General features: G+C 39.6%; 1 protein-coding gene across 4 annotated transcripts; it reads left to right on the top strand.

Moving 5' to 3' along the window:
* Nucleotides 1-14,202: 14,202 nt before the first annotated feature.
* LOC131037166 (transcription factor MYB35) lies at nucleotides 14,203-16,930 on the top strand. 4 transcript variants are annotated; one of them, XM_057969236.2, is made up of 5 exons: nucleotides 14,203-14,464; nucleotides 14,568-14,618; nucleotides 14,872-15,010; nucleotides 15,295-15,424; nucleotides 15,858-16,930. In XM_057969236.2, exons 3-5 carry the CDS (start codon nucleotides 14,878-14,880, stop codon nucleotides 16,753-16,755), a joined length of 1,161 nt encoding a protein of 386 aa, XP_057825219.1. In that variant the 5' UTR covers nucleotides 14,203-14,464; nucleotides 14,568-14,618; nucleotides 14,872-14,877; the 3' UTR covers nucleotides 16,756-16,930. The 4 variants fall into 4 exon arrangements, with proteins under 4 accessions (XP_057825219.1, XP_057825212.1, XP_057825217.1 ...); XM_057969229.2 differs by having other exon boundaries at nucleotides 14,568-14,659; XM_057969234.2 differs by having other exon boundaries at nucleotides 14,203-14,618.
* Nucleotides 16,931-22,377: the final 5,447 nt, after the last annotated feature.

Below are 22,377 nucleotides of genomic sequence, written 5' to 3'. Positions count from 1 at the left end.
TTTTCTGGAATGCTGAACCTAGAGAATTTGATCTATTGGATCAGAGAGTTGGAGGATTACTTTGAGTATGAGGATGTCAAGGACCCGTAGAGAGTCTGATTGGCACAGAGTGAGTTTAAAGGGCATGCTGCCTTATGGTGGAAAGAATTGTAGAAATACATAGTAGAGAATGGTGAACTGAATATCACCCGATGGAGACAGATGGTTGCAAGATTGAAGGCCAAGTTCATACCGAGAGACTATGAGTTGGAATTGTTCAAGAAGTTGCAGAACCTGAAACAAAGAATCGTGACTGTGAAAGAGTATACAGAGGAATTCTACAAGGTGATGATTAGATCTGGACATAGAGAGATGGATAGAGAAAAGGTGGTGTGGTACATAAATGGACTTGCATTTAATGTTCAGGATGAGATGAGTATGTTGAGGGTTTCCACAGTTGAAGAAGCTTACCATTATGCTTTGAAGGCTGAGGAGAAGATGAGAAGAAGACAGTCGAATAATCCTAGAGGGAAGGAGAGATTCAAGGGGAAGATGAGTACAAAGAAGCAGAATGTTGAAGAAGAATCAAAACCTAAGTGGAGTAAAGAACCAAAACATAAAACACAAAGGAAAGGCAGTGACAGTACCAACAGAGAATTTCCCAGTAAATGTTTCAAGTGTGGAGAAACTGGACATAGATTTTATGAATGTAAGCAGGGAATAGCAAGAAGTTGTGTGGAAAATGAAGAACTGGAAGGTGAAGCTACCGGAACTAACTGTGCACTAGAGCAAGGAGAATCCCTTATGTTCAGAAGAGTCATGATGGAGCAGAGCAGTGAAGATACCGGATCTACTCAGAGAAAGAGTCTTTTTCGGACTATGTGTAAATCAGGTGGTAAGTGTTGCAAGATTATTGTGGATAGTGGAAGTACTGATAATTTGGTATCTGAGCAGATGGTAGTGAAGCTTGGATTGAAGGGGCTTGAGCACCCTTGTCCTTACAAGGTAAGTTGGTTACAAGATGATCAAAAGTTAGAAGTAAAGGAACAATGTTTGGTGAATTTTAATATTGGGCCTTTTAGGGATGCGGTCTTGTGTGATGTTGTATCTATGAGTGCTTGTCATGTCTTGTTGGGAAGACATTGGCAGCTTGATGAGCTATTTATGACTGTAGAAGAAACTTAATCACCATTAAAAAGGATGGGCAGAAGTTCAAATTGACTTCTTTAAAGGAGAAAGAGAGGGAGGTGAAGAACCCGAATCTTGAGAAAAGTTGCAGTACTAAGAAACCAATTGCATAGGTTATAATGGAAGATGGCATGAGTCTACAAAAGGACCTGAAAGATAAGCCTGATGGATAGATAGAACAAGATGCCATAAAGCTTATGGTGACAAACCGAATGAAGTCTTGTGGCAGAAACAAATAAGAGTTGCAGAAGAAAGAGAGTAGTAAGAAGAAACAATGTGCAAATCTAAAGCAAAGGAAGAGAAACAAAGGGAGTCGGGGGCTAGAGAATCCGGTTGAGGTCCCGGAGGAGCTAAAGAAGAGGTTTGCAGATAAGGAAGATGTTTGGATCGGAAATGAGCATGGGGTCTTTATCCCGAATCCTTTTCGATGTTCATGATTTGTCTCTCATAGAACATCTCTTTCTACCTAGGGTGTCTGATGCAGGAGCATCCCCGATCTATAAGCAATCTTGCATCGACCAAAAATATTTCCTTTTAGTTTAGTTCTTGTTCAGTTCAATGTGCAATTTTCTATGTTCCTACCGGTAGGTACCGGTCGTTTCTTGCTTTTCATTGCAGATCCTATTTTTGGTTTCGAGGATGGTTCATGTGCTTAATTCCATATTTTCAGTCCATTTGGATTCTTTTCTGGCTATTTATCGCTCCTAGTTTGACTATTTCTGGGTTCTGGGACAGTTCTTGTGCTTACTGGTTGGTTTTCCTTCTTTTTTAGAGCAGTTTATTGGTGTATGGATCTATTTGGGTTATTGTTCAATGTTCTTTGGTATGTGGTCGACCTTCCCGAGGATCCACACTTCTTGGTTGTTATTTTTCAGAGGTATCTCTTCCATTTTTAGGGCCGACCTAGTTACATGTTTCATTTTCCTGCATTGGTAAAAGTAATCTTTTGTGGCCGGCCCAAATATGTTCAGAAGGGTATATATTGGGTATTCTATAATTATTTGTAGGATAGAAGAAGTAGAGATCAGAATAAGGATTTAGATTCATGATTAGACATCTGGTTGATTCTGAGAGTCCCAGATGGATTGTATCTATCATGTGGCCTGCATGTAACCGATTAACTATTGGATGTTCTATGATGACTGTACGATGATAACCGGTTGGTTGTCGGAGGTTCTAAGACAATAATATGATTTTTTTCTATAATCTTTCTATGTTTTCTTGTTGCTTTCGTTGTGTTACTCTTGCTGCATAAGTCGATCAGTTCTATTTTGAGGGTTTACCGGTTATGGCTTCATCATAGATAGAGGGAGATAAAGGGATGGAGAGAAATAGAGACAGGAGAGATAAGTAGAGGTATATAGAAAGAGGGAGTGATAGGGATATCAAGAGAGGGAGAGATAGGGATAGACATAGGGAGAGAGAGAGAGAGAGAGAGAGAGAGAGAGAGAGAGAGAGAGAGAGAGAGAGAGAGAGAGAGAGAGAGAGAGAGAGAGAGAGAGAGAGAGAGAGAGAGGGGGGGGGAAGGGAGAGATAGAGAATATAGATAGATAGAGAGAGGGAGAGAGGTATAGAAAGAGACATGTTCTCCTAGGTTAATTTGGGCAAAGATGTACATAAGATTAAAGACAACAAGGAAGCCTTCTATGATGATTTTTGAAAAAAATTACTTTAATTAGTACATAAAATATAAATGTTTCATTATTTATTACTTCTCTAATGATTCATCTTTTGGAATGATTTTTGCACAAAATTCACAAAAAAAAGACTGTATACAAAATTTGTGAGCATTTAAAGTTATAAAAAAATGAGGGATGAAATTCAAATGATTATGATTAGTTTTTAGTGAATAATCTATAAAAAATACCTTATTTGTTGCATAGAGATTGGATAACCTTTCCAACACCTATAAAAAATCAAAATTTCATTAAGAAGCACAAAAGTTATGGCCATTTTACTGATTGAAATTTTTATTTTATAGTAAAAGTGATACAATATTTAAAAAAATAACTCAATAAAAATTAAAATTATTGAAAAAAAATAAAAAAATAAAAATGATAGAATTTATTCTATAATAAAAATTTAATAAATGTAGAAAATGTCACAACTCATTGGTTTACATCATCCTAGAGTCTTGATTGTTTATTTGCTACAACTAACTTTTAAAATGCTAAAAAATTTTAAATTTTGAGTTCCTATTTTATATGGTATTGCTACATGTTTTGTGCTTACATAATTGTGTTTGCCTATACTTACATGTTTCTTATCTAGAACCTTGGCTATTATAATATGATTATTGTCATAATATTGGGATCAACAATGGGAGAAGCTTCATTGATTTCTATGAATGCCCTTTCATATTTACATTATATGGGATATGATTTTACATTTGTGCTTACATTATTGTAACTCTTATGACAATTGTACTTATATGATTTATTTATCTATTACTTTGTCCTCACCATTAGACTTTACTATACTAGTGGCATTTTATACACGTTCTTTCACACTTCTATTCTCTAATATTATCTTATGATTTCTATGTGATACTATTTAATATGGTTCACTTATTCCATTATTTTTGTGTTTTATGTATGATCATTTCTTTTACATATCACTTTTTTCCTCTCCTTCATTTCCTTCCATACTACATATACAACAAATTGGAAGAGAACTAGAAAAATTAGTTGGCAACTTTTTGAATTCCTGCAATGCCTAGAGTTTCTGCTCGGGAGGGCCAGTCCTCCCTAGACCCTGACCCCCCTCCGGTTGACCTACAAATTTGTCTGGATCTGGCTCTTGTGTTGCGTGCCCAAGGAGATGGGTGGGCTCCCTCTGTTGTTGCTTGCAACGAGATTCTGCATGAGGTCCCCTGCCTTGCGAAGCTTCCTCTGGTGTCCCCCAATTTGGATTCTTCCAAAACGGACCCGAAGACTCAGGAGGTGGGTCCTTTGTCTGGGGAAGCTCAAGTGAACTCCTGGAAAGGTGCTCTTTTGGGGAAATCCAAGGCAGAAAGTCCGACGTTGCAGCCAAAAGTCACTAATGGTGAGGAGGGCCCCGAGATTTGCCTCCCCGATGGTATCATGGATAATATTGCTTCATCCCTCCACCTTTGCCTGGTTGGAAGGTTCCTAGCCTTTTGACCCTCTATAGATATGGTTAGAAGATGGGCATTCTCTAGATGGAAAATCAAAGGTAGTGTCTCTATCTCTGCCATGCCTGACAGACTCTTCCTTTTTAGATTTACTACAGATGAAGACTTCATCTATGTTATGTCTAGAACATGGTCTTATGGTAATCACTACCTTACTCTCTCCAAGTGGAAGTCAGGGTTTGACCCAAGTGTAGACCTCCTTAGACTGGCGTTGGTTTGGATCAAACTCCTTGGCCTCCCCCTGGAATTTTGGGACGATACCATTTTCAGGTGGATTGGTAACTCATTCGGCCAGTTTGTTGTTGTCGACAATGTGACAATGCAGAAGTCCAAACTTGTGTATGCTTGCCTTTGTGTGAATGTGGCTACCAACAACCCCCTCCCTAACTTCATTGCCCTCAAATCCAAATGGGGTAAATGGACACACGTAATAGTCTATGAGAATGCCTCTTTGTATTGTCAAAGATGTGGTAAACATGGCCATGTTATTGCGAACTGCCCGACCCCTCAACCTCCTAAGGAAAAGTTGAAGGAGAAGTTGTCGTCCCTGGGTATTGTTATTGGGGAGACAACTGAGAATGGTAACCCCCCTAGCCCCCGACCTCCAAAAACTCTATGGGTCAGATCGAGGATCTGATAGAAAAGACGAACCCTCAAGATACCTCTAAGGAGGGCTACCCCTTCTTGGCTGGTATTCTTAACATGATAGTTACCCCCGACTCCAATAAGGCTCCTACTCTCTTGAGGAGATACTTGGGGCCAGAGCTGGAAGAAGGAGAGATCCCCAAAGCAAAGGTTGATCAAGAAGGTCCCAATGTGGAGGCGACTAGCACAGAGAAGATAGGACTTATTACCTCCACTCTGCCAGCAATTGTGAATCTCCTACCCAACCCAATGGGAAGTTGTGGGAGAAATATCTGGAGCACTTGCGCTGGGGCCTCGCCCACATTTGGGCTTGGGTTGGACCTGACCTCCTCCTCATCTGCTACAAGATCCTCTGGGGATATCACTACTCTTTCTTTTACTAGTCATTCAGCCCAGTCCTTGCTGGCGGACAAAGATAAGGGGGAATGGCAGGAACCAAAAAGAAAAACTAGGGGAAATAAGAAGGCGGATGTGGGAAATGACTCTAAATCAAGCAGACCCTCTGAGAGGACCCTCATAACTAAGGTAATGGCCAGGGAAATTGCTAGTGGAAGGCAATTAACCCTGGAGACAACACAGAAGAGTAAGAAATGAAGTTCCTCTCATGGAACTTAAGGGGCTTAAACAACCCCCAAAAGCAGTATGCTCTTAAGCGATGAATACTCACCAATAGAGTTGATATAATCCTTATCTAGGAGGTGAAAATGAATTACCAAAATTTTTCTATGCTTGTCGATAGTTTATGGTCGGGTGCTACCTTTCATTATGGAGAGGCGGATGGTGCTTCAGGAGAAATTGTTACCCTTTGGAATAAGAGCAAGCTGGACGGTTTTGCAGTTGGCTCTTCTCACAACTTTCTTTGCACCAGGTTCACTATGAATAACTTATCTTGGTTCTTTTTTAAGATTTATGCTCCTAATACTAGACACAGAAGGGTTCTAATGTGGGAGGAAATCACTACCTTCTTGACTAACAATAAGGAGGAGTTGTTTACTCTAGCTGGGGATTTCAACACCCCCCTCTATCCTTCAAAGAAGATAGGAGGTCTAACAGACTACAGTGAGAGCATGCTGGACTTAGCTAACTTCATCAGAAATAATGAGTTACTTTATCTTAACCTTCAAGGGAACCAACTCACCTGGTATAACAATAGAAAAGGCTCTAATCTGATTCAGGTTAGGCTAGACAGGTTTCCGATCTTTGCCAAATGAAACTTTGGAACTAATTCCTCGCTCTTATCTCTCCCGCGCACTATCTCTGACCACTCCCTGATCCTCTTCTCTTGGTTTGACAAGCTTACCTCCAGTCCCTCACCCTTTAGGTATGAGATTATGTGGCACTCCCACCCAGATTTCAAGCAATGCATACAAAACTGGTGGAACTCCCCTGTTCAAGGGATGACTATGTTCAAAATTTCTAAAAAGTTGGAAATTATCAAAAGGGGGGTGAAAGCTTGGAGCCTCTCTTCCTTTGAGGATATCTTCAAGAGAAAAAAGAAGGCAAAAACCAATTTGGACTGCCTCCAAAGGACCATTGTGGAGGGGACTTCCTCTAAGATCACTCATATGAAGGAAGAGGGATGGAGACACAAATGGAAAGAAATCATGAACCTAGAAGAAATCTACTGGAAGCAAAGATCCAGGATCCAATGGTTAGATGAGGGGGACAGAAACACCTCTTTCTTTCACAGATTGGCCTCAAAGCATAAAAGGAGGAACACTATCCGGTCTATCCTTAATGACAAAAATGAGGAAGTGGTGGGGAATAATGAAATTGGTCAATGGGCTTCCCTTCACTTTGCTAATGCCTACTTGAATGATAGGATCGGGGAACCTAATAAAATCAGTGATAAACTCCTCAGTCTCATTCCTCAAGTCCTAGATGATGTTGATAATGAGTTGCTGATAAGCCGTGTGTCTGATGAGGAAGTCAAAGAAACAGTTTTTGCTATGGCTGCCTTTAAGGCCCTTGGTCCTGACGGCTTCCCCCTGACTTTTTTCCAAACTTTTTGGGAAACTGTGAAGTATGATCTCACTAATGCTACCAGAGACTTCATTCGCACTAGTAAAATCCTGAAGAAGTTGAATAACACCTTCATTATTTTGGTGCCCAAAGTTCCTGATCCGAAAATAATTTCAAACTATCGACCCATCAGCCTATGTAACTCAGTTTACAAAATTTTCTCTAAAGTTATTGTCAACAAAATCAAACCCCTCCTTGATAAATACATTAGTCCCTCTCAAAGAGGTTTTATTCCGGGCAAGTAGATGCTTGATGTTGTCATTACTACTCATGAGGTCATTCACTCCATGGAGAAAAGTCGCAACCCAGGTATGGCTCTCAAACTTGACATCTCTAAGGCTTATGACAAGGTTAATTGGAAATTCCTATATGCGGTCCTTTCTAAGATGGGATTCCAGGAAAGATTTATCAATATTATCAGGGTGGCGGTGGAAAGTGTTCACTATTCGGTGATTGTCAATGGCACCCCCTGGGGCTTCTTCAAGGCCGTGAAGGGGCTTTGTCAGGGAGAACCTCTCTCACCTTATTTGTTCATTATGGTAGCTGAAGTCTTAAGTAAGAACTTCTCCAATCTAATCAGAACCAATAGAATCTTGGGGGTACAAGCTGCTTCCACTCTCCCCCCTATGGTGATGCAATAATTTATGGACAACACCTTCCTTTTCGGCCTTTCATCTGTAATAGAGGCTAAAGAGTGGAAGCAGCTCCTGGGAGAGTACACTCATGCCTCTGGTCAACTTATTAACTATTGCAAGAGCAAGGTTTACTTCTTTAACATAAACAGATTTCTCCAGGGTAAACTTACCCAAATCTTGGGTTGTAGTGCTGTTGATCTCCCTGATTCCTACCTGGGTCTCCCCCTCACTACCAAGGAGGTCACCCCCCACTTTTGGGAATCAATCCTAGAAAGAATGCAAAAGAAACTCGCGAGCTAGACTGGAAAAACTCTAAGTAGTGTGGGTAAACTCCAGCTTCTAGCGACCTCCCTTCAAGGTGTCCCTGTCTACTTTCTCTCTCTTTTCAAGATTTCCAATTCTATGGCTGAGAAAATTGAGAGAATCCAAAGAATCTTTTTGTGGACGGGTTCGGAGGAGAAGACCAGAATCAACTTAGTCAACTGGGAAAAGGTATGCAAACCAAAGAGCATGGGTGGCCTTGGGATTAGAAAAATCTTTGATCTGAATAAAGCCTAGTTGACAAAACTCAGATGGATCCTTATGAAGGGCAAAATGGACTAGAGCATGATTATGAGGGCCAAGTACTTCAACCACACCCCCTTTCCCTCCCTCCTCTCTTCCAATGAGCTCCCTCCTGGGTCTAAAATTTGGAACAACTTTGTTAAGAACAGAAAACTACTCAAGCAGGGTCTAAAGTGGCAAGTTGGAAGTGGTCAAAAAATTAGATTTTGGGAGGACAATTGGATTGGGGATATACCCCTTGCCTCCTCCCGGTTCAATTGTCTCATGATCCCTCTGAAGGGTTCGATTGGCTCCCTTGTGAACAACTACATCTCTCCCTCCTGTTGTTGGTTAAGGCTTGTTGATAGTCTGGGAAATACCCCCCAATGGATTCATCTAGCTGAAGAGTTGCAATTCGTTCTGCAGGGGATTAGGATCCCCTGTTTCACTCATACTGATAAACTTGTTTGGACCGCGAATCCCTCACGATCTTTCAGTGTTAAATCGGCCTACAATATCTTGGTTGCCTCCTTCAATGACCGTTGTAGTTGGAAATAAGTTTGGAACTCTTAGCTCATCCCTAAAATTAACTTCTTCTGGTGGACGACCCTTCATGGGAAGGTTCTTACTATTGATAATCTGAAGAGGAGGGGATTTATGCTTGCCAACAAATGTGTTATGTGTAGTGGTGTAGAGGAAAGCATAAATCACCTCTTTATCCATTGCCCTTTTGCTTCAGGGGTTTGGCACAAAGTTCTTCAGAAATTCAACTTGGCTTGGATTTTCTTGGAAGACTTGCAGCAGTTTATCAGCAATTGGAAGTGCCCTTCTGCTCACCTGCCAGTCACTCTTTTTTGGAGACTCATTCCTCCCCATGTCTGTTGGCATATCTGGAAGGAAAGAAATAATAGGATTTTCTGTGACACCAGCAGCTCAGTTGACAGGGTGACTGACTTAGTTGAGAATTACCTCAGGGAGAATGCCATCATCAGCAAGTGGAGAACCTTGAAAGCCAGCCCTATGGTCCTAGATCGGAGGTGGATTAAAAATTGGAAGTTTCTAGATAGCTTCCTCCAATATGACAATTCAAAAAGGATGGAGAGGCTCAATACCAGATGGTCATCACCCCCCCCCCCCTTGGCTCAAGCTCAATTTTGATGGTGCTGCTCATAGTGGTTCAGCGGCAGGGGGAGGAATTATTAGGGATAGCCTGGGCAACCTGGTTTTGGCTTATGTAGGAAATTTTGACTCTGCTTCGAGCAACATGGCGGAAGCCCTTGCTCTTTTGGGGGGGCTTAAACTGGCCCTTGGCACCAATATCAAAAAACTGATCATTGAAGGGGACTCTAAATTGATTATTGAGGCCACTAAAGGCACTTCAGGGATCTACTGGAGAATCAAAAATGTCATCAAGGACATCTGGTCCATGATTGTCTGGCTAGAAGATTTTCAAATTCAACATATATACAGAGAGGGGAATGAGGTGACAGAATCTCTGGCTGCGACGGGACTGGAGATAAAAGGAATGAGGTGCTGGAGGCACCTAGATTCTCTCACTGACAAGCAGAAGGACCTTATTGGGAATGAACAAATCGCCTCTATCAAGCAATGAAGTGTCACTTTCCTTTAATCAATAGGTTGCTTTGGGTCGGCTGCTATGCTATAATGTTGGCGGGATTTTCAAATTCAAATTGGGCGGGCTTTGCCTTGCTGGCTTCTAGTGGTCCCCACCTTCTCTGCCAGATGCTGACATGGCTGGCCACCTATTTCTATGTCGTCGATGAGTTGGAGTGCCAACTTTTGATCATTAATAATAGCAAGGACCCTAATTATTATAATAAATGGAACCTTAGAACTTGCCATAATGACAATATTTGCAAGTTGGCAGATATCTCAAGAGGTGTCCCTTCGCATGCTTCCCGGAGCTGGTGGATGTAGGCCTTGGGAAACAACACCAAAAATCATTATTACATCTTGCACATTATTTTGGCTAATTACCGTTTGTTTTCTCTTAACTCCAGCTCTGGTTTTCCTCTCTACATTTTTCCTTTTAGGTTTGCATTGTATCTCAACTTCACTATGGAAGAAGCTAGCATGGGAGGGTATTTAGTTCGGGTTGAACCGAACATAATTGAGGATTGTTTTTGCAATGACCCGTGCATCTAGATGTATGCTAAGGAAGGAGGTATCATCCCGTTCATGGAAGCCATGAAGGGATTCGACGAAAACCTCTCCATGCAGTTTGTCAACAGTTGGAAGGATAGGAGGGTGGTCATGGAGGACATTTCGTTTGAAATCAATGAAGAAGTTATCGCACAGGCTATGGGGCTCTCCACTGAAGGAAGGAAATGGAAGAAAACCAACAGGGTTGCGAACGAAAAACAACATGAACCGCTTCTTCAAAAAGTGCGAGGAATTGACCAGAATGCGTGGGGGTTTCAGCAGGGAATGTTTACCCTACCCGTGGGATCAAGTTTGCAAAATCATAATGAAATACTTCATCCTCGAGGGAAGGTATGGTGTGTTCTACTATTATCACTTCCCACTGCTAAACCACTTTCGCAACCATGACACCATTTCTTTTCCTTTTTTTCTGTTGCATGCTCTTGAGTCTACTGTCAAAGATGCCCACAATTGTATGAGCCAAGAGGGTAATTTTACCATCCTCCACTAGGGGTTGATGTTTAGGCTTTACAACTTTCATAAGGCCCTTTGCCCACCTAAAACTATCTCGGTTCAACCCGCCCCCTCCATTCTGAGTCTCCTGAAGGCTCTAAAAAGGGCTCCAAGAAGTCTTCGAAAAATACGATGACTCCTTGTCAATCCCCTGACCAAGGCCCCTCCTACCCCCATAAAATTGGGGAAAAAATAAATGAAACCCTTCTGTTGCAAAACCCACCTCCAAGAAACCTAGAAAGGAGCCCAAAATCCTCCTTGTAGTCCTATGCTGAGGAGGGTATCACCTTGCGTAGATCCCACAAAAACAAATCCAGGATGAAGCAAATGGTCGTGAGAAAGCATTATGCCGATGAAGATGAGGAGGATTATGAGAAACCGAAAAGTGAGAAGGGAGAGGAGGATCTGGAGCCCACGAAGGGCTCAGATTCCTCCAATTTAGGAACTAATGTCCCTGACTTAGAGACCATCAAGGAGGATATCAAGAACACCTCCCCTCGTTCCAACACTCCCCTGCCCCACACCTCGGAGCAGGATGGTAGACACTCTGACGGCGGGAAGGCTGTTGTTGATGAAGGGGAGAAGAAAGAGGCGGAGCAGTGTTCGGGTTGCAAGACTATCTCTGAAGATCTAAATGGTGTTAAGAAAAAGATGGAACACCTTGAGTCCTATGTCAACAAGATTGGGAAATTCATTGTCAAAGTGATGCACTCGTCAGCTCCTCTCTGTGCCTACTCCACTTGGATAAGGTGGATTCGGAAGGGCTGGGAAGCGACACCACTAAGGAACTGTTCCAGTTCCTGGCTGATGACTGGACAGGGCTCATGCTCTATAAGCACACGGGTGCTGATAATTAGGTTTTATGGTTGGTTTCCTACCTTTTTGCTTTAGTTTTTGTTGCTGGAACGCTTGTTTCCATGGTAATATTGCTACTTTTAACAACTGTTATAGTAATGACATTATGATGGTTTACTGTTGGTTATGCCACTTGTTGGACGAGATTGGTTTCAATCTCGGGTTATCCAATAGTGGTAGACAATTTTTGTTTTTGATTACTAGAGTAGGGATTGGTTGACTGCTGCGTGTCTGCGGTGCATGTGCTGGTAATAGTTTTTCTGCTTCTTTCGGGTCAGCCCCCGGTTTTGGCTGCTTTTTAACCAAAAACAAATTGGAAGAGAGAATATAGTATCACTAATTATCTTTGATGATCATGCTTGTAGTTATTAGCTCACAATAATGATGGTTCACATTATGCTCAACACATGTCAATTTCTTTTGCAAGCTACCGTCATACCCAATAGATATCAAGTTTTTGTAAGATGCCACTATGCCCAACAAATATTTATTTCTTTCTACAAGATTTCACCATATGCCCACCATATATTAATTTCTTATTGTAAGATTCTACGATGACCAACAAATATTAATTTCTCTTTGAACCTACCCCTATGCCAAATAGATATAAAGTTTTATTTATAGGAAAATGTTATACTCATAAATGGTACTTTCTTTTTGCAAGATCCTTTTGAACCCAACAAATTTAACTTATTTGTGTAGGCTCCTTTGTAGCCATACTTTTGGCAAGTCCTGTTGCATCTCCTATATATTTTTATTTTTTATTTTTTATTCATTCAAATTTTCAAGTAATTGTCATTTGTTCCTATTTTAAGTGAATTTATATGCTACTCATTAGAATTTTTTTTGTAACTCATAGATATCTAGATGGAACACTCATTGCAAAGAGCATATGTAGACTTGTTGGCCTTATCTATATCCTTCTTTAAATTGCCTACTATTTACTTTCCAATTGATTAATTGTTTAATTCAGCATGCATATTGAAAGTATTTCATCCATGCAAGTCAAAGTGGAGGGCAAAATGTAAGGGGAAAAAGTGCATATCTTGCATTTTTCCATATTTTATACCCACTTTAACCAAATTACCTTTAGTATAGTGACTAGTGTTGTAATGTTGTATTTGTATGTAAAAGTTGGCAATTAATCCAAACCTAAATTGATCCTACCTTCACACCTCCCTAGGGACCAATTTGACCCATAGATTGCTCATTCATTTACCTAGGTCAAATTAGTGACTTGAAATGAGCTTGATTCAAATCTATAGCATGAAAGTGATCCCTTGATCGTGAAATTCAATTCAAATTTAGGTCATTAAGACGAGTCCCTTCCCATTAGTAATTGCCCACTAACTTAAGCATGAAAACATTCAAATTAAATATGCTATGGTGTTGTATAAAATACTAAAACCCTAATTCATGATGATCATCAAAGATGTACATCTAGCACATCTAGATTTTATGTCAAGAAACATTAACAATAACCTTATGACATAAGAATTTGCACATTTGCATCAACATGACATTAACATTATAGGGATACTACATGAATATTTTCAAAGTTGTCAAAAGTACTAATTTGCTTTCATATGCTTAATTAAGGAGTAGATCTTTGTATAGCAAATTTCCAAAGGTGTTTATCAATACCAGGATTTTTTCACACATGTTTAGACTCCCAAGTCCCAAGGCAAGCAAATCTTCCAAGTGACAAGTGGCACACAAATCATTTATGAATACAAAGGTTGACTATTCTCACATATGTCAAAATATGTGAACATAAAGATCATTTTATTTCTCCTAGAACTAGGGAGAAAGGTACAAGAGACTAGCAAAGAGTGTGGCTCTTTTTGATGTATATATACAAGAGACTAGCAAAGAGTGTGGCTACGACCTGTTTTGATATACACATGGAAAACATATTGTACAAAACAGAATACAAGTAAAACACATGGCACCCGATAATATGATGTATATGTTTTAAACTATTTTAATATTAAAAAAATAATAGAAAATACAATAAAATTTTCAAATTGATTAATATGATCTAATGAAGATTTGAATGCAAATTATCTATCCACCACCGAAGATTCTATATCAAATCTCAAAACTAAATACCTCTAATTCATTTCATATATTCAGGCCCCAATGCTTATCTATTTTGCCAAAACAAGCTCGAACCATACATTTCATTACTAGTGAATGAAGGAGACCAAAAAAAAATGATGAACTAAGGAAGATTCTCCTATCATTTTATCAGCAAGTTGAAGACACCAAAATAATTTTGTTTTAAGTTAACCGTGCTTTATAAATGGCATAAGTGGCTACCGAAGTTTGTAGTCATGAAAATATGTAATTCTTTCACACCAACTAAATTGCTTGATAAATTAAACAATACAGATTTAAAACAAGTGAGCTGACAACTAATTCAAACCTAACTGTGTATTATGATTTAAAATAAAATGAGGAATATGGACATGAATATGGCATGTCTTGGTCCTCCAAACACTGATTATGAAAAGGATTGTCAGTTGAAGTTAGTTTCATTACCCAGGAGAGAAACTAAACCCTAAAAAAGTTGGGACAAAGTACTATCATCTTCATGCTTTTTATGCTGATTTGCCTCTCCATTTGCACAGCTATATACTTTTATATCTTGTTTATCTACTCTTAAACTATTCTCTCCAATCCTGCAGGGCTATTTGTTAATTAGCTATTATTAACATTAGTTGGTACATTTCTGTCACTAGAAGGCAAATTTACTGGATCTAAGGTGAATGTTTTTTTTGCCAATGATAGTTGTAAGTATTTGCAATGTTATCACAGGCATAAGTTGCCCTTGAAAGGTCAGATTCTGAAATACCATTTTATCACAGGCATTAGGCAATATATATGATTCAACCTATCTACAGACTCTTTTGTAATTGGTGGGTATCCAAGAAGAGCTAGGCCTAGAACCATGGACATGGTATCCTTATTTATATATATGGTCTGATTATCTTATAGCTATACTTGCTTTGCAATGTTTAGTAGTTTGGGCCTATGAATTGAAATGATTATTTCAGCTGTCACTGGTTTTGGATTTAGTATGGGTTTCAGTTGGAGAAGATAAAATTGGACATATTGATAAAGATCACAAGCCACCTCATTGAATACAGTTGGTTTTTGCACGGAATATAGGTTATAATGGGGAGGACTCCTTGCTGTGACAAGAATAATGTGAAGAAAGGCCCATGGACTGCAGAGGAAGATGCCAAGCTCCTCGCATACATTACCATCAATGGCACTGGTAATTGGACATCAATACCCAATAAAGCTGGTAATCTCAATATCCTTCTAACCCAACGTTTTGCTTCAAGTTTTTAAAACTTCAATCTAGACTGAGCATATTACCCAATGCTCTTGTTACCTTATTTTTTCCTCCAAAGTTCAGCTTACTGCATACTGAAATGGCACTTGTCCCATTAATGCATTGAACTGTACTTAGAAGTTGCTGCTTGTTTGAAGCAGAGTTTGTCTGTGGTCTTTTCAGTAAAAGGCTTGCCATAAATGTTTATGAAATCTATAGTAAACACATTTGATCACAGTAGAAAATGTTTTCAGGGTTGAGGAGATGTGGGAAGAGTTGTAGATTGAGATGGACGAATTATCTGCGACCTGATTTGAAGCACGAGAGCTTTACAAGTGAAGAGGAGCAGCTTATTCTCAACCTGCATGCCGCCATTGGAAGCAGGTCTGCACTCTAATCAAAATTCTTTGGAATAACAGGGAAAGAACAAGAAAAGCACTTTGGGTTTTCTCATGTCAAAGGACTTCAGACATATTGTGTGTCAAACCTCATAATTAAGCATAAAAGAATATATACCAACTCTAAAAAGCATGACTGGATGATATTCTTGCCTGCCAGCCAGCTGTTTTGGACAACATAAAAGTGTGACTCTTGTGGGACGATATAATTTGGTCTGTTGTACATGGCGGCGAGCTTTATAGTTTTGGGTTTTATATTTTTATTCAGGCTTTAATGAATAAATCAAATTTGTGTGCACTGAGCTAAAATAAAACTCCTGATTTAAGATCACTGAGAACTTGAAATTGGTGGGTGTTCAGAATATAATAGACATTTAACTTTGCATTCCATGCTTTGTACTGTGATGTGATGCATGCAGATGGTCTCTGATAGCTGCACAGTTGCCCGGACGAACAGACAATGATGTGAAAAACCACTGGAATACTCGGTTAAGAAAGAAATTGTGCGAGATGGGAATCGATCCTGTGACTCATCGGCCCATTTCACAGATTTTGGCTGATTATGCAGGCAACGTCAGGCTCTCTGGTGGAAACGAAGATCAGGTGGGCAAGGCAAGAATAAGCTGCCTGACCAAAGACTTGCGAAATGCGCATTCTGCAGCCAATTTTAATTATAGAAACAATCCTCATCATCAGAATACAGCTCCTCCTCTGGACACCATGAACAATGCTCACATCAGTCCTGATTACAACAGTAATTTATGGGATGTTCTTGCTCAATTGAATGAAATTAGGAGCAATGTGGCCTCTGCATCTGCACAGCCAAACCAAAGCAGTATGACCAACAAATTTTCATGTCCTAAGCAACTTCCTATCAATGGAGGAGAAGAACCCAATTTGCTTCCTGTTTTTGCAAATGATCACAGTACCCAGCAGCCACTCAGCTGGAGTGAATTTCTCATGCAAGAAGAAGAACAAGAGGAAATGGCACCTCCTGCTCACTATGATGATTGTGAATTGGATACTACAGAGATGATCTTCCCTCCTCATGTCATGGACACCAAGTCTTACTATTGTCATCCAGAAGAGCTGCAGATGCCACACAACCTGGAGAATAATACAATAACAAGACAAAACAACATGAAAATGCAAACTGAAGATACCCCTGCCTACATTTATACTGGGAGCAGCACAAACAGATTCAATGACAATGTATGGAACCCTGCAGTCTCGGAGATGTCTCCTATGGATTCTCTTCTACTGAACTGTGAATATCCCTTGTCTTGGGACTTCTCTGAACTTGAGAATGTAGCTTGATCAGCACTCTATACAATACATGTATACTGTATGAACCTTAGAGACCATGCCATCTACCATATATACATAAAGACAATCTTTATATCTACAAGAATTCTAATGATGTATGCAGATTATAAAATTCAAAGATATATGAAGTCATATTTCATCTTACCAAAAATGGAGATGGCGGAAATTAAGCTTCCATGTCTAAGATAAACAATTGGTGCTGGACTTTTTTATAAATTAGTGTTCAAATCCTTCCAAATTCTTATCAACGTTGAAAAGCTAAAAGATATTAAAACAGAAGATTAGTGATGTCGGAGCATTTCATCATTTGGGCAATCTTGCATCCCTTAAAATAGTATTTTTTTTATATTTTTCTTATTTTATCTTAAGCTTCTGCAGATTTTTGAAGTTCCAATTAGAATTTGAGCTTATGGTTCTGGCAGTGTATTTGTCAACCTATGGTAACACAAAGCCAGATGAATGATGAATTGTTACCGCATGAAGTTTAGAGAGCCCAGAGTAGTTTGGAACTATCACGGTATTGCCCGAGAGTGCCCTCAACATTACGTGGTAGCACATAAGCACATAAAGCTTTGGAGTATATAATACTTCAGTCTACTTGAATTTTCTCCTTAAGCCTTTACACATTTCAAGTGTTTTACCAGCCTGCAAGTTGATTATTGAGACCGCCACTTCTAAAGATGAGGAGGGGCACAACACATTGAAATGCTCATTAGGGTAACTAGGGCAAAGGTCCTCAGTCCCCCACACATTCTCTTCCACATTCAAATCGTCCTCCTCAGTGATCTTGCCCTTGCCCTTTTATCCTTCTTTCTGCAATCTCCTTTCTGATATAAATCTTCTAATTTAGGAACCTGATCCTTCTGCTTTCTTTTGGCCACATTACAATTCCTAGAATGGTCACAAGTAGCAGGGGCCAAAATAGGAGAAGGGGGATCTAGAGAAGTTGGATCAAGGGAAAAGGAAAGGACCATATCCAAAGAGGGGGAGGACATGTATTTTTTCTTGGTGTGAAGGGTGATAGAGGCAAAGAATGCTTGCAGGACTGAACAAGATTGGGGTTCTAAAATGGGAGCATGCTTGATCAATAATAAGATGAGGAACTCGTAGCAGAATTGGCTAAGCAAAGTGAAATGGTAGGTGTAGATGGCCTTGAATCAACCTTCCAGTGTCATTGTATCCCAAAGAGCACCAAAAGGATATAATATTGGATTGAAAAGAGTTTTTGAAAGGGATAACAAAAAAACAATTATAAGAACATAGTAATAGCAAGTCTACAATATATAGATATAATAGAAATGAAATAAGAAAATAATTATGAGTCAAGCAAACAAAGAAACAATGAACAAGGTGTTGAGCATTGATTTTGAAATCAATAGAATCCCATAGTTTCAACTGAAGCTACAGAAGTTTTCTTAAAAAAATATATATATCAAAGTCAGCCATGCCCTTAGAAATTTTGATATAACCTTTAGCACTTTCACCGACCTCAAACTTCACAAAAAAAAAGGGTATCGCTTAAGCTGAAGTCATCAGATGCGCACATTAATCCTTACCTAAGTATTCTATCCGATCGAAATGATATCGATGAAACCCATCAATGTTTCATCGATAATTAACTCATCCAACAAACTTGAGCCTCGATGCTCTCCGAAAGCAGTTCACCGAAAGCATGATTTCCATCGATAAGTAATATATCGAGCAGACCATGGAAAGGCTTCATCGAAAGTAATTTTCGATGAAAAGAACGTGTCGAAGAACCACCGAAAATGCTGACCGAAGATGTTTTCACCCAAAGAAAAGACATCGATAAAACACAAGAGGCTCCCATCGAAGACCCGTTATCGGCCAAACATAGAGAGTTGAAGGAGACCATTTGTCTCTCACCGAAAGAGAATATTTCATCGACATCAGCGCAAATGTGGCATGTGAGATAAAACTTTTCGATGAAAGTGCAAAAGTCGATGAAGTTACAAATCCCTTTGACGATGGTGATAGTTCCATCGAAATTGATGCAACATCAATGAAAGATGGTGTTTCGAGGAAAGATAAAGTCAGGATACCGAAGTGCATAATTTCATCGAGAAAGGGTACATCCATAAAATTGATGAGCATCAACGGGCAGCATGAAATGTTGCTAGATGAATAATTATCTTCTGCCGCGAGAATCAATACGAATCTTAATAAAGTCACTTCATCATGAATTCAAATAAATGACTCGGTGACCGTTGTCAATTGGTAAAGCTAACCGATAGAACCACCATGAATGTATGATAAATTGGCAAAAGAGGGACACTTTTGAGCAAAAGGAATTCACAGCAAGTTTCAAAAAGCTGAGACGATTCGAGAGCTAATTCACCAGTGGTCTACCTTGAAATCAAGTCTTTCACTCTCAAAACTTTGTAGTGGTAATGGAGGAATCATCTTCTAGAAAGAGTAGAGCTAGGAAAGCTAAAGAAACCCAGCCCCCTGAAGATAAACCTAAGAGATAGAAAAAGGAAGGGCGTTCTTTGGCCCAAGACCTGATTGACCAATGTCCTGTATCAAGCCTTAGGTCCAAGAAAATTAGAACGGATGAGGAAGGACTGGAAGATAGATTTGAAGGCCTGGGGGATACATGGACAAAGATAAGGGGTCATGAGTTATTTATTTTTGGGTATATACGAAAGAATGCGCCTGAACCTGTGAATAATTTGTGGAGGTTAAATTTGGGGAAATTGGCAGTGGCTAATATCTTTGTGAATGTTGAACTCATGAAATCCCTAGCCAATAATTACGAACCCAAGACCAGGACCATATGCGACTATATGGGGAGACCAATACTGCCAATTACCAAGGAAATAATCGACATTATGTTTGATTTGGATTGGGGGTTCAAAGAACAAATTGATACTAAAAAATTGATGCAGGAGTATTTCAATTTAGAGGAAGTCTACAAGAGGTGGAGACTCCCTATCCATAGACCCAGAGTTGCAAGATCAATAGTACCATTTGATAAAGATGATAAAGCTCCATATGATGCTAATCTGTTTCATCCCTATCTTAAAAATACATACTACTGTGCTGCTCAAGTTTTGGGAGTAGAGGCTCACCCATTGGTGGATATCGCGACTATGGTCATTTGTGCGGACCTGCAATCCAAAGATCCTCGGTTGTTTGATTTTTCTACTTATCTTGTTGATGCTATCAATCATGGTCTGGAGAAGTTGAAAGGTGATGTGATTAATGTGCATTTCAAGTATTATTCTGTACTTATGCACATGCTATTATATGTCGGACAAGACAAAGGATTATGGTCAGACGAGTTATGTATCAAGGCATATGATAAAGCCGGGGTAAGAAAACCTGTGTAGTTGTGGGTATCTTCATGGGACCAAAGGTACAGTAACTGCCAGTATTGGCATTTCGAAGAATACTTCGTTAAAACATTACACAGATTATTAGGGCACCCGTGTGGTCATGCATTGTCCCATGAAATTCAGAGGTTCTTGAGGCCAAAGGACTATGGTGAAGATACTGCAATTGAACATAACTGGGGGGATTTTTATTGTTATTCGGATTACACTCAGATAAGAGTGTGTGGATTTGAAGGAAAGCCATATGTGTTGCCTATCACTGTGCCTAATAGAGTGGCCTGTTTAGAAATTGTCAGGCAGTTGTCAACAATAAGTGCCCAACATCTGACTGATCACGAGAAACAATCCATCATACCTGGATTGCTTTTTTTTTCAGACTTTATTGTCAAAAGTTCCAAAAGTTATGGTTTGATACAGAATAAATTGGACTACTACAAAATGGCAGAAGGAGACCCTAGGCTGAACTTTGATCCGGAAGGATACGTAGGAGCCGCAAGGTCATCCCAGAAACTCAAGGCTGGAGAGCACATGCCACTCACGATCGATAATTTTATCAGAAATATAAAAAGGGAAGAAGCTAATGAAAAGAGAGCCAAGTATGAGCAAGTGTTCCAGGCTTACAAATGGAAGCTCTTCCGAGGGAGAATAAATGAGGATATGCTCCAACATATCAAAGACCCCTTAGAGCAAGCAAATAAACTTATGGAGCATGAGTTAGAATTGTTTGAGGGAGTGCCTTCTTATGTCTATGGCAAGCACATCAGAACTATTAGGGATACAAAGCCTTTAGCCCATTTGTCTCCACAATTTGTTTCAAATGTTTTTCCAATTGACTCTCCAAGAGAAGAATATCCACCTGGATTTGAGGATGATGTGCAGATGGATATAACCACACAGCAATATAATATCCAAAACATTGGGGATATAAGGATGTTTGAACACGAGGGTTTCATTGCCGATGATGATTTCATTTTTTCCAAATAATTTGACACATTTATGTACCAACACAAAAGAATACTGGTTAGGGATGCTATGAAAGACAAGACAGAGGATGAACAAGCCCAAAGGTTACAAGAGGAAGTGGATCTTGCCAAACGAGAGATGACACCTGAGAAAGGGAGACAGTTGCTTAAAGATGCTGGTGTGTTGATTTATTCAGGGTGGGATATGAAATCAACATTGTTATTTGATGGTTTTCTCAAGAAACAAGAACCTAACAAACGGATTATACCGGAAGAGATAGATAAAATCTTTATGGGGTCAGGGTATGATCCAAATCAAAAGGCTCTCATAATATGGGCATTATATCCAAAAGGAAAGAGACCTATTCTGGTTGATACAGATAAGGTTTTTGGCCATTTAATAGTCCATGAGGTTGGGAAAATTGATCCTAGGATCACAGCCAAGTTAAATGTGGATGTAGCAAAGTTGAACCAAGAACAAACAGAGTTTCTGGTCAAAGAGAATAGTGTTTACAAAGGCTTATATGAGAAAGCCACTGAAGAAATCCAGAGGTTATAGGGACAATTATCACAAAAGACTCCTGTCTTAGGGGATCATGAACCAGATATGGGATACCAACTTGATTTGAGGGTCCTAGATGTTGTATCTGATGCTATTTACTAGAGGATAAAGGCCGAGAAGTTAGCTAAGCAGGTAACCAATGCTCAACAAAAGATGAACAAGTTGGCGAATGATTTGATTGAGCACAAGTTCAAAGCTACGTTGCCATACGCCAACTTGTATTGGAAGGAATACACTGGAACCGTAAAGGCTCTAAAAGAGCATGAAAGATTAAAGGAGAGATTGTACGATGTACTAAAGAACAATGAGGCCATGATTGCAGAAGAGAAAGCCCAAGGGGATCAATATCTGGCAGAACATGACAGGTACACAAACAGATTGAATGAAGATCTCTGGATGCTGGACAAAGACTGCATTACACCAATACTAACTATCTACAAAGATGGTGAATTGACTCCATTAGAGCAGTGGCGAGAAGAATTTGCATTGATTAAAAAGAAGGTGGTGACCAAACTCGACCAGAATGAGGATATGGCCCTGCATATCAACCAGACGGTATTCAATCTTTTCTCACTGGAGATAGATATGAAGCAAAGGAATGCAGTCGTTAAGTGTCATAAGAGCGATACTTACATTAATCATCTGGGCATGATCAATCTTTTCATCTTTTACTTTGTTAAACAATTGTAATCTAGTTGTTAGCGATGAAGGGACACAACTCTTCGTAGAATAG

The sequence above is a fragment of the Cryptomeria japonica genome, chromosome 9 (genome assembly GCF_030272615.1).
Source record: "Cryptomeria japonica chromosome 9, Sugi_1.0, whole genome shotgun sequence".
In the NCBI taxonomy this organism is placed as follows: domain Eukaryota; kingdom Viridiplantae; phylum Streptophyta; class Pinopsida; order Cupressales; family Cupressaceae; genus Cryptomeria; species Cryptomeria japonica.
The sequence above is the reverse complement of the archived record's forward strand: the minus strand, read 5'-3'. Positions and strand labels throughout refer to the sequence as shown.

Bases quoted from the DNA above. Each gene is read 5' to 3' on its own strand.
- LOC131037166 (XM_057969229.2), top strand. The intron at 15,011-15,294 runs GTAATCTCAATA...AAATGTTTTCAG, and splicing joins ATCAATACCCAATAAAGCTG to GGTTGAGGAGATGTGGGAAG. The intron at 15,425-15,857 runs GTCTGCACTCTA...TGATGCATGCAG, and splicing joins CATGCCGCCATTGGAAGCAG to ATGGTCTCTGATAGCTGCAC.